Raw genomic sequence first — 16,642 nt, 5'->3', positions numbered from 1 at the left:
AACATGTCTTACATAATTGCTTTCAACTTATAAAAAAGCAAAAAACCCCTAAATCTTGTAGATTTAGCTGTTAGTATACACAGACACATGTTTTCATAGTATTCTGTCTGTATAGCTATACTGTAGTTGACTTAACTATGCACAAAGAATTTCCTTTTTTTTTTTTTGTATTGTATGGGTAAATGAATATCTTCATGTGCCAATACTTCTCTCTAGTAAAAACCTGGAAGTGGAAAGGTGGAATTACAGGGTATGCATACTTTAGCTTTCAGTTCAGTTCAGTTCAGTCGCTCAGTCGTGTCTGATTCTTTGCGACCCCATGAATTGCAGCACGCCAGGCCTCCCTGTCCATCACCATCTCCGGGAGTTCACTCAGACTCAGGTCCAATCGAGTCAGTGATGCCATCCAGCCATCTCATCCTCTGTAGTCCCCTTTTCCTCCTGCCCCCAATCCCTCCCAGCATCAGTCTTTTCCAATGAGTCAACTTTTCGCATGAGGTGGCCAAAGTACTGGAGTTTCAGCTTTAGCATCATTCCTTCCAAAGAATACCCAGGACTGATCTCCTTTAGAATGGACTGGTTGGATTTCCTTGCAGTCCAAGGGACTCTCAAGAGTCTTCTCCAACACTACAGTTCAAAAGCATCAATGTCAAATGCCTCTGAAAGTTGTTGTACAAATTTAAGCACTAGGCAGTGGTGTTCAAGAATATCCACACCCCTGCTACACATGATTTTGTTGAACTTTAACAACTTTGTCAATTTAATGGTGTCTTGTTTTATTTTTATAGCCTTGATTTTCTTTGCAGGTTATCTTTCAATATGTTTATTGAACATTTGTATTACTTCTGAAAATTAAATGATCTTATTTGGGTTTATTTTTTTTTCTTATTGATGTAGGAATGTTTTATAAACTCTGTGTGAAAACTTTGTTTCACATGTTGCAAATATATTCTCTTTGCCTGTTGTTTCTTGTTTTGGAGATCTTTTCTTATACAAAAGTTTTAAAATAAGCTTTCATGTATTCAAATTTAAAAGTTTCTTTCCTGTATGTCTTTTTTAAAAAAATTAGGATGGATTTGCCTACCTCAGAGAACTTAAGCATAATCTTTTATCTGTCTTTTAATGTCTGTATGGCTCTTTTGTGGTTCAGACATTTATTTATAAATATCATGAGGACAGGATTTATTTTTATATTTTTCATATATGTAGCTGATTCAGCTGACTCCGCTAATTTAATCACTTGTCCTTTTGTCTGCTGTTTGGTGCCACATTTATCATAGGCTAAAAGAGCACAAAAGTGTCAGTCCTTTTTAGTCTTTGTAGTCTAATGAATTTCTATAGTTTTATAATACGTCTTAATAATAAGGAAAATCTTTTCTCTTTGTTCTTTAAAAAATTGCCTTAGTTCTTCTTGCACATTTATTCTTCCAGTATGAATTTTAGAAGTAGTTTAAAAAGTTCCCTGAATGGCACTGAATTTTTATTGGAATTGTATGGAATTTATAAATTAATTTGGAGGAGAATTGATGTCTTTATAATATTGTCTTCTCATCCATAAAGGTGATATATATGTTCTGCATGTTCATATGTTATTTATACTCTTCACTGAAGTTTTCCAAAAAGTTTTATGTAATTCTTATTAGTTATATACTTAGGTTCTCTTGTAAAATATACCTCTCCCCTCTTCCCCATACAGTGTCAGATTGGCTGTTCCCCGTGTATGGGAATGATGTTGGTCTCTGTATATTGATTTTGTTTTTAGTAATCATTTTAAGCTGAAATATAAATATAGAAAACAAATATAGAATAGTGCACAAATTGTAAATGTATAGCTTGATTATCACAAAATGAATTTGTTTGTGTTAACTACTACCCAGATCAAGGAACATCATTTGCAGGATCCCAGAAAACTGCTTGTTTTCTCTTCCTTTGCCCCCAAAGTCACTACTATCGTGACTTCAAACAGAATGAAATAATTTTGCCTGGTTTTGAACTTGATATAAATTCAGCTATGCAGTATACAGTCTTTGTGTCTGGCTTCTTTTGCCCAAGAAATATGTTGTTGCTGTATAGTAGTCCCATGTTTGAATATCACAGTGATCATCATTGGGATTGTTTCCAGTTTGGGGCTATTATGAGCAAGGCAGTGATTATCTTTCTTGAGATCTTTTGGTATATGCATTTACACAGTTCTTTTGGATATACATCTAAGAGTAGAGCTGTTAGATTCTGTTACACAAATCCGAAGGCAGGATTAGTCAATTGGTACATAGTTGATTTAACAAATCTTTTAAAAGAGTATGACAAATAGGTCTCTGCAAATTGGTCATTACACTGTGGTTTCCAAATAAGGAAGCCAGAATCTAAAGTAAAAGAGACAATCTTAGCTAAGCTAGACAGTTTAGCTAACTTATTCAGTTTACTTAGATAGTCTTACTTCATATTGAAACTCTTTATGTTAGTGCCTTAGTAAGAATGGGGACTGGAATGCAAAAGTAGGAAGTCAAGAAACACCTGGAGTGACAGGCAAATTTGGCCTTGGAATACAGAATGAAGCAGGGCAAAGACTAATAGAGTTTTGCCAAGAAAATGCACTGGTCATAACAAACACCCTTTTCCAACAACACAGGAGAAGACTCTATACATGGACATCACCAGATGGTCAACACTGAAATCAGACTGATTATATTCTTTGCAGCCAAAATGGAGAAGCTCTATACAGTCAGGAAAAACAAGACCAGGAGCTGACTGTGGCTCAGACCATGAACTCCTTATTGCCAAATTCAGACTGAAATTGAAGAAAGTAGGGAAAACCACTAGACCATTCAGGTATGACCTAAATCAAATCCCTTATGATTATGCAGTGGAAGTGAGAAATAGATTTAAGGGCCTAGATCTGATAGATAGAGTGCCTGATGAACTATGGAATGAGGTTCGTGACACTGTACAGGAGACAGGGATCAAGACCATTCCCATAGAAAAGAAATGCAAAAAAGCAAAATGGCTGTCTGGGGAGGCCTTACAAATAGCTGTGAAAAGAAGAGAAGCAAAAAGCATAGGAGAAGAGGAAAGATACAAGCACCTGAATGCAGAGTTCCAAAGAATAGCAAGAAGAGATAAGAAAGCCTTCTTCAACGATCAATGCAAAGAAATAGAGGAAAACAGCAGAATGGGAAAGACTAGGGATCTCTTCAAGAAAATCAGAGATGCCAGAAGAACATTTCATGCAAAGATGGGCTCGATAAAGGACAGAAATGGTATGGACCTAACAGAAGCAGAAGATATTAAGAAGAGATGGCAAGAATACACAGAGGAACTGTACAAAAAAGATCTTCATGACCCAGATAATCACGATGGTGTGATCACTGACCTAGAGCCAGACATCCTGGAATGTGAAGTCAAGGGGGCCTTAGAAAGCATAACTACGAACAAAGCTAGTGGAGGTGATGGAATTCCAATTGAGCTATTCCAAATCCTGAAAGATGATGCTGTGAAAGTGCTGCACTCAATATGCCAGCAAATTTGGAAAACTCAGCAGTGGCCACAGGACTGGAAAAGGTCAGTTTTCATTCCAATCCCAAAGAAAGGCAATGCCAAACAATGCTCAAACTACCACACAGTTGCACTCATCTCACACACTAGTAAAGTAATGCTCAAAATTCTCCAAGCCAGGCTTCAGCAATATGTGAACCATGAACTTCCTGATGTTCAAGCTGGTTTTAGAAAAGGCAGAGGAACCAGAGATCAAATTTCCAACATCTGCTGGATCATGGAAAAAGCAAGAGAGTTCCAGAAAAACATCTATTTCTGCTTTATTGACTATGCCAAAGCCTTTGACTGTGTGGATCACAATAAACTGTGGAAAATTCTTCAAGAGATGGGAATACCAGACCACCTGATCTGCCTCTTGAGAAATTTGTATGCAGGTCAGGAAGCAACAGTTAGAACTGGGCATGGAACAACAGACTGGTTCCAAATAGGAAAAGGAGTTCGTCAAGGCTGTATATTGTCACCCTGTTTATTTAATTTATATGCAGAGTACATCTTGAGCAACGCTGGACTGGAAGAAACACAAGCTGGAATCAAGATTGCTGGGAGAAATATCAATAACCTCAGATATGCAGATGACACCACCCTTATGGCAGAAAGTGAAGAGGAACTAAAAAGCCTCGTGATGAAAGTGAAAGTGGAGAGTGGAAAAGTTGGCTTAAAGCTCAACATTCAGAAAACGAAGATCATGGCATCCGGTCCCACCACTTCATGGCAAATAGATGGGGAAACAGTGGAAACAGTGTCAGACTTTATTTTTCTGGGCTCCAAAATCACTGCAGATGGTGATTGCAGCCATGAAATTAAAAGACGCTTACTCCTTGGAAGGAAAAGTTATCACCAACCTAGATAGCATATTCAAAAGCAGAGACATTACTTTGCCAACAAAGGTCCGTCTAGTCAAGGCTATGGTTTTTCCTGTAGTCATGTATGGATGTGAGAGTTGGACTGTGAAGAAGGCTGAGCACCGAAGAATTGAAGCTTTTGAACTGTGGTGTTGGAGAGGACTCTTGAGAGTCCCTAGGACTGCCAGGAGATCCAACCAGTCCATTCTGAAGGAGATCAGCCCTGGGATTTCTTTGGAAGGAATGATGCTAAAGCTGAAACTCCAGTGCTTTGGCCACCTCGTGCGAAGAGTTGACTCATTGGAAAAGACTCTGATGCTGGGAGGGATTGGGGGCAGGAGGAGAAGGAGACGACAGAGGATGAGATAGCTGGATGGCATCACTGACTCGATGAACGTGAGTCTCAGTGAACTCCGGGAGTTGGTGATGGACAGGGAGGCCTGGCATGCTGTGATTCATGGGGTTGCAAAGAGTCAGACATGACTGAGCGGCTGATCTGATCTGAAGAATGGTGGCAAATGACTGAAACTCAAGTCAAAGTAACTTATATAAAAATAAATAAATAAACTAGAAAAAATACATAAAAAAATAAAGGGAGGGGGGAAATGTATTGGTTGAAGTGATGAAACAATTGTTACCTCCTGCCTTTTTACTGTTTTTGACTGTCAGCTTTGATTTTTCTCCATAGAAAAATAATTTTCTAGCAGACTTTTCCCTCATGACAGCAAAAGATGACTCCTAGAAGCTTTGGGCCTGTACTAAGACATTAAATGACAGGGAGAGATGCATTTTCTCCTACTGTTCTCCTTATTTCTTCCTCAGAGATGTTGATTGTCTTTGCTGTATCTAGATGGATGGTGTTTTCTGATTGGCTAGGCCTGGATCATTTGTCCAGCTTCAATGGGCGGGGGCAGTAAGATGCAGTAAGATCAAACCCACATGAACCTCCTGATCTAAATAAGATTTTTATAGAACTTGGATGGAGTGGTTTCCAAAGGGATGTTAAGCAGGCAAAATCAAAACAAACAAATGTATGTACATTACTGTTAGATGGTATATAACTAGGAATAATTAGTTTATAGCATCATATGTGTTTAATTTGTGTTTTCCAGATTATTGCAAATCATCATATGCAGTCTATTTCTTTTGCTTCTGGAGGGGATCCGGTAAGTATGAATTCATTAAAGTTCTTTTTTTTATAAGAGTTAAAATAAATTTCTATGTAAAGTATGTTAGCCACTACCTGTCTTTTCCAAATATCTTATTACGGTTCGTGAATAGCTATATGTAGCAGGCAGTGAAAAATTTGGTTCTGACAAAAGATTTCCTGTCACTGATTTTGTAAATACTTGGATTAGTGGATAAACTAATAATACTCCATTGTGTTACTAGCCATGGAGTTATCATCTGAGAAGCTTCTTGTAGATAACATCAAATTCATAAAAAACAAGTATGTTATACATCTGTCGATGGTCCTCCCTCAGAATTTTTCAACATAGAGTTCCTGGCAGATCCTCCCAATCAGTTGGGTTTGGCACATGAGGGGAAGCCTATTTGCCATTCTGGCCAGCAGCCAAGGCAACTAATCTAATCCAAAATGAGCAACTAAGTTTTCAGAAACTCATGCAGGGAATGTTGAGCTGGGGAGAGAAACCTATTGTTTCAACCAAGAGGCCACGTGATGCTCAATTGTCATGAATTGTGCAGGTCTGAGTCGGTGCTTTCCCTCCAAGCGTTCTCTGCAGAGTAGAGGGTCATTCCCGGACCTCCAACTACATCATTTCTAGATCAGAGCAAAAGGAGATGGGCATTGAAGCGAGGAAGCCTGTGACCAACCAAGAAACACATCTGTTTAAACCGAGGGAGCAAGAGAAGGATTTTGCTTCTCTGTGACATTATGACATTTTTCTTGTACCTACAAATGTGCAGGGATTTTACCTGATCTTGCTGCTGCTGCTAAGTCGCTTCAGTCGTATCTGACTCTGTGCGACCCCATAGACGGCAGCCCACCAGGCTCCCCCATCCCTGGGATTCTCCAGGCAAGAACACTGGAGTGGGTTGCCGTTTCCTTCTCCAATGCATGAAAGTGAAAAGTCAAAGTGAAGTCTCTCAGTTGTGTCCGACTCTTAGCGACCCCATGGACTGCAGCCCACCAGGCTCCTCCATCCATGGAATTTTCCAGGCAAGGGTACTGGAGTGGGGTGCCACTGCCTTCTCCTGATCTTACACCCAGTCAAAAATCTGCTTATAACTATCCCCAGCTCCTCTCTATCCACCCGCCATCCAACCTTATAATCTGACCTCAACATCGACACCAAGGGATATGTTTGGTAGCAGAGAGCGTCAACTTCCAGAACTGTCACTTCTCTTCCTAACCCTCTATGACTCGACCATCCACGAAGGAACTTGAACACTTTTGTAAAGCAGTGTAAAGTAATGAGTTCTGTAAGAGCAGTGGGAAGAATAATTATTGCCGTTTGCCTTAAATTTCCCTTTTCAAGTTTTAAATGTCGCTATCATTTAAAAATTGGTATGAAAATCCTCATTTACCCTAGACATGCCCTGCACGGTGTCTATCATAGTTCTCCAGAATCCTGATTCTTTTTAGACTGTCTTCATGTGCCTTTAGTTCTTTAAACCAGCCAAAGCATTGCCGCTACCAAAGATAGTAAAGAATTTGTAGCTACTGTGGGAAAGTTTGTACCTACTGAATTGAGTGGCACCTCTGTGTTTTCTACAGGTGGAGAGAAAATCTGCTGATTTTACATAGAAAATGGGTGACCAGAGCCTTGGCATTAGAGGTTCCCCCAAGTGAAGCTTTACCCTCAGGTCAGGAAGGCAAAATGGTGGAGTGCCAGGCTCTGGAGTCAAGTAGACTTGAGTTACTTACACTCTCTTAAGTTTCAGGGCCCTCTTCTGTAAAATGTAAAACGATCCCCCTTGCCTCAAAGTGTTGTGAGAATTAAGTGAAATGGTGCATGTAAACTGCTAGCATAGTGCCTGGCACAGAGTGATCAGAGATAACTGTCACCAATATTGCTAATACATGTCTATACCCTCTTAGGACAGTGTCTGAGATAATATACAGCTTCACGGCTAATTGAGTCCAAGGGTTTGGAAGCTAGAAGTCTCCATGACCTAATGTGGTACCTTCTTCCTAGCAGATTCCCTCCAAAGTTTCAAAAATACTGAGTGTTCCTTCTCACCTCTTGACCTTGCTCGCCCTCACTTTTATTCCCTTCTCAAAAACAATTTACTTGTCTCCCTTCAGTCAGCCCTGAAGACAGTTCTGGGTGATGCTTTTGTATCTGTATATACTTTCTCCATCTCAAGAATGCATTATGAGTATGAGAAAATGAAATATACTTCTTATATTTCCTCCCATTGTTTGTGCTTTTAACATTCTTTAAATTCTCCCAAATATTTACAGTTATGGAATTTTAAGAGATTCTTTTGAACATGAGGAAACTGAGGCCTGGAAATATAAGAAGTGTATTTAATTTTCTCATGCTCACAATGCATTCTTGAGACCTCTTTCCCATCCACTAAGACAGCAGACAACATTGCAAGCATCATACCACCTCTTCAACTTTAAAATGAGCAGCCAAGCCCCCACAATTGTGTCTTTGCTTTTTAATGTATATAATATAAAGCTCATTGGCACAACCTTATTTATATATAAGATATTTCAAATCTTTTGTCTTTTTGTATAAGAGAGATTTACTTAGGTATGTGTTATTTTTCAAAATAACTGAAGGCAAGTTATACTGACCCTGAGATCCGTTTCCTGTATGATTCACTGTGGGTTATTAAGTGATTGTCCTTGAGGGTATTACAAACATAGACTTTTATTTCCTGCTGGTTGATTTCATCTTCCCTCTAGAGAGTCATACTTCTAATCTGCAAATGGCATTCTGTGTATTTTTTTCTGAGAACTGAGATAACAAAAAGCATCTTTAATTATTAAAATCTTATCATTCATCAGCATACCGTTTTCAATAAAAGTCAAAATTACCAAGTAGCTTTTTGTTTGTTTTTACAAAGCCAGCAGCACATCTCTCTTTTTTAAACATAAGTTGAAATGGTGCTGTTATATCTTCTTTTTAAGTGTTTTTATTTTTATACAATTATTAAAGGTAAATTTCATTTACAGTTATTATAAAATATTGGCTGTATTCCCTATGTTATACAATACATCCTTAAGCCTATTTAAACCCTAGAATTTGTACCTCCTCTCCCCCTCCCCTATGTTCTCTCCTGCTCTGGTTATCACTAGTTTGAAGCGCATCTTTTGGAATTCCTTAGGATTTTTGTGGGTTCTCTATTTCAAAAATGATCTCTTCTTTCTATATATTGATCAAATAAATGCCTTTTATTTTTACTATATTATTCCTTAAGTTGCGCTGCATAAAAGCAAGCTAACCACCACAAAACCATGTCTCTTTAATCAGCTTATTTTCTGATCTACATGGTATCTGTTTGGACAACTGGGAAATCATGCTGTAACATCCTAGTTTATGACATAAACTTTGTGATTACATAACCCCTGGTATTTCAACTTTCAACACAGGAGAGCAATGGTCCCTAACCATTTTAAAAGAATATTTGTCCTTACACAGTCCCTGCCTACATTCTCTTTTATTCTTAGTGATATTGTCTGCCTCTACATTTTTAATCTTCAGATTCTCTCTCCAAGGGGCAGAGAAGGTAGACTCTACAATTGCTAAGTATATATTATGTATTTGGTTATGTTTCCTTCTCGGATGCTATCCTTTGTTCTTTAAACAGAAACCTTAGTATCAGTCTTTGCCTGAATATCATACCCTAAATGTACTCTTTTATTTTTCACTAGTACAATCCGTTCATTTTAAATGCAATCATTTTCCCTTTTTTATAGGATACTACAGACTATGTTGCCTACGTAGCTAAAGATCCAGTTAATCAACGAGGTATGGAAAGCAACTTCTAGATTTTCCTAAGAGTTGGTATATACCAACTTTTGAAAGTAACAAGCAATTATTTTCAATATGTAAAGTGATGAGTATCGCTAGAGTGTATTGGGAGTCTAGAAATATTATGTAAATATGTGTTTGAAATAAATAGCCCTGCCAGCAGAGCAAAGGAGAAAAAATTATAGGTGAGATTTCAATCCCTTTAACCAAAAGTCTTATCATCTATTTGCATAAACAAAAGGGAAGCTGTTTCAGTAAGGATAGATGGGCTGGCTGCCACATCCCCAGTGGACAAATGAATTGCACACAAGACCCAAATCAGTGAGGTCATGGGCCTGTAGTTGCCTTGGCAAGTGTGTGCATGTGTGTGTTTATAGGTGTTAAGCCTGTGCCTTGCTGTTCAAGAGCCTGGCATGCCACTCTGAGTGTCTGGCTTTTTCTCATCTTTTAGATCTCAGTTTTAATGTCTCTTCTTCAAAAAGACCTTCTTTGACTGATAGCATCTACCGTCTCCAGTAGTTTATGCCACTCTGCTGGGTTATAATACTTTGTTTCTCTTTCTACTGACACTTATCCTACATTTTTATTATTTTAGTTACTCACTTGTTTGTGTGTTTAGTGTCTGTCCTTTCTACTAAAAGCTACTGGAGGGCAGGAACTTGTTTCCCTTACTGTTGTTTCCCAAGCACTCATCACAATGCCTTGCAGGTGGTGATGATCAGTAACTATTTTTGTTGAATGACAGAGTGAATGGAAGAGTGAGTTATGAGTTGTCTCATCCCAGAATTTAGTAAGATTGCCTAAGAAACTCACCTGCCAGCCACATTTTGTGTCCAGGGCCTGAAGTTAGGCCATTGGGCCTCTGTAGACAGACATGCCGAGTGTTGCTTCTCATCCCTGACTCTGGGATATTCAGACTCATTTTAGGGATGAGTGTTAGGTTGCCTCCCCTCCTAGAGCCTATTAGTTGAGCAGTACCCTTTATCACCTCAGGGTGGAGTTTGCCCCCAAACACTCATCAAGTATATATGGAGTGGAATTTGGAAATTCAAAGAGCTATAAAAACATGAGGCAAAAATGCATGTGCTGTTCTGGGGAGCAAGCTGGTGGCTCAGTGGTAAAGAATCTGCCTGCCAAAGCAAGAAATGCGGGTTCAATCCCTGGGAAGATGGCTTGGAGAAGGAAACGGCAATCTACTCCCAATACTTCAGTATTCTTGCCTGGGAAATCCCATGGACAGAGGTTGGCAGGCTACAGTCCATGGAGTCACAAAAGAGTTGGACACAGCTTAGCAACTAAACAACAACAACAAATACTGGGGAGCAGGTGAATAAACACACTCAATAGGGTGCAGATTGTGCATGAAGGGGGAAAAAAGTCAAAAAAGGACATCTAGACGGCAGATAGGAGAGAGCTAATAAGTAGAGACAATCTTATGAGCAGATGGGTGGAAAAAGCAGTTCACAAAGCAGGTATTTAGGAAGATTCATTTGGCAGCAGGGTGCAGTGGATGGATTCAGGGAGAGGGCAGGTCCATTTTTAAACTATCATGATCGTCAAAAATGAAATTGTGAGGACCACCTGCTGGCACAGTACCCAGCACAGCGTAGATGCTCAGTAAATGTGGCCCAAGAGAGCATGACTCGATGAAATCGGAACGGGCTGTAAATACTATGCAATACTCCTTTAAAATAGACTCTAAACTACATAATAAAGAATGGATATTGCTCAAAGAGTAGATGGGAGAGACAGGAACTAGTGAAGGAAGGGGAGTAGGAATAGAACATAACAAAGGATACCAGAAGAGCAACCTCTTTTAATCAAGCCTGAGCTTCCCTGAAGTTGTTGTTGTTTAGTCACTAAGTTGTGTCCAACTCTTTGTGACCCCATGGATTTAGCTCACTAGGCTCCTCTGTCCATGGGATTTCCTAGGCAAGACTACTGGAGTGGGTTGTCATTCCTTTCTCCAGGGGATCTTCCCAACCCAGGGATTGAACCTGCGTCTCCTGCATTGGCAGGTGGATTCTTTACCACTGAACCACCACTGAAGCCCTCTCTAAAGAATGGAAGTAGGCTATTTTGGGAAAGGTCTCTGAACAACAAATCCCTTTCTTTCAACCTGAAAAGGACAGGGTGAAAGGAAGAACAAATAGATCAAGAACTCTAGATATTTAGTAATTTTGCCATCAGTCACTGAATATCTCAGGCATGTTCTTGCTGTTCAGCAGAAGGGGTTCAAAGATTATGCTTGTTACTGAGGGTAATGGCTTGGCAGGATCCACATGCTTGCTGATCTCCTCGCTTGCTTAAGTGAAATAAAGCAGAGAGAATACGATGCAACTCATTCACTTTGAAATCTGGTGCCTGAGTAGTTCATCGGAGCCGAGCTGCTAGAAGGAATTCAGGGGGATCCTGGCTCGAGGATTCTGCAAAGGCTTTTATGAGAACTGTTGACTGAGCTCATGGATGGATTTCAGAGTAAGAAGAGAATGGACTCAGAAACTCTTCATATAGAGGTTTCAGTGTTTTCTTTCTTTAGTCCCAGCCCAGGTATAAGAAATAAGAAAGATGCTGGAGTCAGACAGGCTGGACAGGAATCATAATTCTTCCCCCATCACACTGTAGTCCTCAGCCAAGTTGTTTCACATCCTAAACTTCAGTTTCTTTCTTTCTTTTTTATAAAAAAATTATTTTTAATTGGGGGAAAATAGCTTTACAATGTTGTGTTGGTTTGTGCTGTGCAACAGCACATCAGCCATAATTATACATACATTACCTCCCTCTTGAACCTTCCTCCCCTCCCCTCAGCCTACCCTCCTAGGTAGTAATAACATCTACTTGCTAACATTGTTGAGAGGAGTAACAGATAATACTGAGAAAACACCATTTCCTTTCCTGTTCTGTCTTCTTCAGAAAATAGGTCCGTCTGATAGCTAGATGACTTAGAAACATAATGTGATTTTCTTGGGCAAAACAGTATCTCCTCATGACGTTCTGCCCCTTTTCTTGGCCCCGGCCCCTTCTCTTGTGTACCTTCTCTGCGAGAAGCCATTCTGTTTTCAGCATCCCCACTGTTTGCACAGCCCTCAAGTGTTAAATCTTTTCCCCTCACCTGTGCCTCTGGACTTTAATTTCTGCACAGAGGTACTGACATAGCTCTTGAGTCCACAAATAATTATTAATCACATACTAATACACCAGAGGCTGAGGTAATCATTGTAGAAGAAAAATAATGACTGGCCACCATGGGTTCATCATCATGGGGGAGAGAAACAGAGCCTGTTCAGTGTGCAGAAGAGGGGAGCATGGGAACAGTGCCTGGAGCCTGCCAGGTGCTCAGGTAGGCTTTGTACAGTAAGTGTATAAAGGCACAAGTGGAATGAGAGCTTAGGGCTGTGGGTTTGGGCAGTGGGTAAAGGTGGGCTGCCAAGAAAGCTAAGAGTAGTAGAGGAGCCATGGCTGAAAGGGAAGAAACAGACTGTCAAGGCTTAGAATGCCAGCTAGAAGGTTACTGGGGGCTGTTGAAGATTTTGAGCTTTATAAAGAATTATTCCGGTTTCTGCCATTTTACTAAAATTATAAAATGATAACTTTTCTTTGAGGGCAGGAAAGTGGTCCGGAATTGTGGAGTTCAGTTTAGAGGACATCTCACTGGTCCTGGGCAGGGCTGATGCTCTAAACTACATGGGCTGTAGAAGGGACAGTCTGGACAAAATTGTGAAGTAATAGTTCTTGGGAGCTATTTAGATAAAGAAATTTAGATAAAGCTATTTAGATAAAGAAATAGAAATCAGGTGATCTTGAGGACTTAATGAGATATTGTATTCAATGCATGTATCTCAATGCCTGGCTCATTATAAGTATGCAATAAACGATAGCCATTATTATTATTATTGTCCTGAGTGATTTGAAGTGGCTTGCCAGTGAAAAAACAGGCATTTTTACAAATAGGAAAAACAATCCAATGGAGAAAGAAGAACAAAAAAAAGTTATTGTATATTTTGTGCTCACCACATGCCAGGCATTGTCAGGAATACTTTCTGCATGGTCTCCTTTCATCCTCACAACAGTCCTATGAAGTAGATATTAATGTTACTGCTTTTTTAAAGAAGCAAGCTCTGGGATTGAAAAGGTAGTTTTACTAAACTCACCCAGCCAGTAAGCACCTGGACCAACTTCAGGTCTGGAGCACACACAACGAAGATTACCGGGCACCAAGAAACATAAAAGAAAACCAGAAAACTTACTAGCAAGCAAAGAAACACAAATTATAAATAGATATCATATTTGTCTTTTATAAAAAGGTAAAATGTGATTTGGAGTTGTAGTATCTCCTGAACACATCTGGTAGGAGTGTAGATCCAAATGTTTCAGAAAGCATACTGAAAATTTGCATCAAAACTTTAAAAAGTGTAAACTCTTTCAAAAAATAACTTTATTTCTGGCTGTGCTAGGTCTTTGTTGCTGCATGCAGGCTCTTCTCTAGTTGCCTCGAGCTGAGGCTACTCAGGCTGCTCCTTGTGGAGGCATCTCGCTGCTGAGCGCGGGCTCCAGCGTGCTCGGACTTCAGCATTTGCAGCTTGTGCCCTCAGCATGTGGCTCCCTGGCTCCAGAGTGCAGGCTCAGTAGTTGTGGGGCACAGGCTTAGTTGCTCCGCAGCATGTGGGGTCTTTCCCGATCAGGGATTGAACCGGTGTCTCCTGCATTGGAAAGCAGATTCTTTACTACTGAGCCATTAGTGAAGCCTGTGTAAACAGTTTTGAATCAGCAATTTCACTTCTAAGGAAATGAGACATGTACAAAGATTAAGCGATAAAGATCACTGGTGGCTCAATAGTAAGGAATCTGCCTGCAGTGTCGGAGATGCAGGAGATGTGAGTTCAATCTCTGCGTCCAGAAGATCCCCTGGAAGAAGGCATAGTAACCTTCCAGTATTCTTGCCTGTAGAATCTCATGGACAGAGGAGTCTGGCGGGCTGCAGTCCATAGGGGCACAAAGAGTCTGATAGCAAATTATTTAAATGAATCCATAGGCTGTTCTACCATGCGGCAATTAATGTTATTAAGTAAGAGTGTTTTGAGTTTACCTAGTGACCAATACAGCTTATCCCTGTAATTGCTGTAAATGAAGAATCGCTTCACTTCTTACTTTAAATGTGTGCGGTGCAGGACAGGTTGAATATTTTCTCTGAATCTAGTCTGTGAAGAGGTCCTGGTTTACCTGGACTACCTGGATATAGGCATGTCCTGGTCCTGACTCTATATAAAGAAAGCAAAAAACAAAACAAAAACACAAAAAGAACCCTGTAAAACCAATTTAAATGAACCCAATTATGTATGTTTATGTTTATGGCTCTAAAATATATGTGCTACTGTCCTGGTGACATTGATAAACTGTGGTCTGACAGCTGGCTAGTTGCTTCAGACTGATTTCTTCCTAAGGGCTGGTAGACTCTATGCTTCAGTCCCATAGCACCATCTGGTGGGTGATCTGAGAAGCTGCACTTTTGAATTTCTGCTGCTGCTGCTGCTAAGTCGCTTCCGTCGTGTCCGACTCTGCGCGACCCCATAGACGGCAGCCAACCAGGCTCCCCCGTCCCTGGGGTTCTCCAGGCAAGAACACTGGAGTGGGTTGCCATTTCCTTCTCCAATGCATAAAAGTGAAAAGTGAAAGTGAAGTCGCCCAGTCGTGTCCGACTCTTCGCGACCCCATGGACTGCAGCCCACCAGGCTCCTCTGCCCATGGGATTTTCCAGGCAAGAGTACTGGAGTGGGGTGCCATTGCCTTATGAACAACAAAAGCAAAACTGGTCTATTTAAGCATAAAGCATTAAAGAAGGGTCTGTTATTCTCTAAGAATTGTTCTAGCCTCTTGTCCATGACTATCCAGTTAGGAAACCAAATGAAAAAGAAGAATATGAATCCAAGATTCTTTTACATCCCACTTAATAGAGTACCTGATACTCAAGAATAGAATTGTAGGTCTGTTTACAGACAGATTATTCTTTTCATTTCACAATGAAAAAAACCCAAGTCTGTGTTTAATTCAGACATGGAGGTCAAAGCTCAGGCCCCCCGCATCACTGGAAAGTCAAATTGTTTTTGGGAGAACTGGGATTTTCTATATGCTTGTTTTTCTTCCTTCTCATTAGCTAAAGATTGAGAAATTCTTGACCAAGCTGGTGCTTATCTGAGTTTTCGGAGATGGGTCCAGCAATGTGAATTGGGCATATTTGTATGTGATTCAAAACCCATTCCTGTCTAGGTCATGACCAACCTAAAAAAGAACAAAGAGCATTTTCACAGAGCAGCATATAAGTGGCAACAAAAGCACCATCAAAATGTGTGTGGTCCCGAAAGTGGCGAGGCTGCACCAAGAACTTGCACAGGGTCAGGCATCGTGTCCAGCTGTTCCTTTCCTGGAGATAGGCGCCACTGTTTTTTCTTCTCTTTCTGTTTAATCTTTAAAAAGTAATATGACAGTAACACTGTTATCCAAAGGAGAGTAAAAATTCGTGTTGGTAAGCATCAGCCCAGGAAAAGGACCAAAGCCTCAAGTATCAGAATCAGAAAAGTTGAGAGAAATAAAACGTTTTGGTAGTACATGAGAAGCGGTAGAGGACAGTTGGTGGGTTTGGGTCATTCATTCATTTCTGTATGCCCACATGCCTTGCCCTGTTCCTCGGAGAGTTTAAAGTACTATAATCGAGGGAGGACAGGATTTCTGTAAAGCAGGAAGGGACTTCAGAGATCATGCAATGCCCTGTCTTGGCAGGTGAGGGCCTGGGTGTAGCATACCTTATTCACATAGACCGTGGTATAATTAGCCTGCATCTTATCACAGAGTTCTTTCAGCCACTGTCGTTTTCTCATCCCTCTCATGGGAGATAAACTTTGGTTTTTCTTATTTATCTATTTATTTACGGTTGAATTTCACACCTCTCCCACTATCTTTTCCATCTTTATCTCAAGACATCTTGTTTATCCTAAGAGAAAGTAAAATTACATAAATTTTTTCCATTTTGATTTTTTTAAATATTTGTTTTTAATTGTTGATGATTGCTTTACAATATTGGTTTTATTTCTGGCCTTGACTTCATTTTTAATTGGACCAGGAATTTATGAGATGAAAAAAATAATTCAAGTGAGTTACCTTTTTTTAACCACAGTGCAACACAACTATTTTTGGGCTTAACCAAAGGACACATGTCCAAGGGCACTTTATAGGTTTAAGGATGTGAAACCTAACCAGGAAGGAGGAGACCATTTCCACAAATGACCCAAGCGGTCATTTGTA

The 16,642-nt window shown here is 40.0% G+C and overlaps 1 protein-coding gene across 2 annotated transcripts in view; it reads left to right on the top strand.

The window, feature by feature from the left end:
* Nucleotides 1–16,642, top strand: part of SHC4 (SHC adaptor protein 4) — a 138,518-nt gene that overhangs the window by 90,884 nt on the left and 30,992 nt on the right. For both annotated transcript variants that reach the window (XM_086320795.1, XM_086320794.1), the window contains exons 5-6: nt 5,507–5,560; nt 9,292–9,343. In XM_086320795.1, the coding sequence (XP_086176921.1) occupies nt 5,507–5,560; nt 9,292–9,343 (106 nt within the window). The remainder of the gene's footprint in view (nt 1–5,506; nt 5,561–9,291; nt 9,344–16,642) is intronic.

This window comes from Bos grunniens, chromosome 10 (genome assembly GCF_055505025.1).
Source record: "Bos grunniens cultivar Pamir isolate PY7600 chromosome 10, Bosgru_T2T1.0, whole genome shotgun sequence".
In the NCBI taxonomy this organism is placed as follows: domain Eukaryota; kingdom Metazoa; phylum Chordata; class Mammalia; order Artiodactyla; family Bovidae; genus Bos; species Bos grunniens.
Note: the sequence above shows the minus strand (reverse complement) of the source record. Positions and strands in the feature narration are given on the sequence as shown.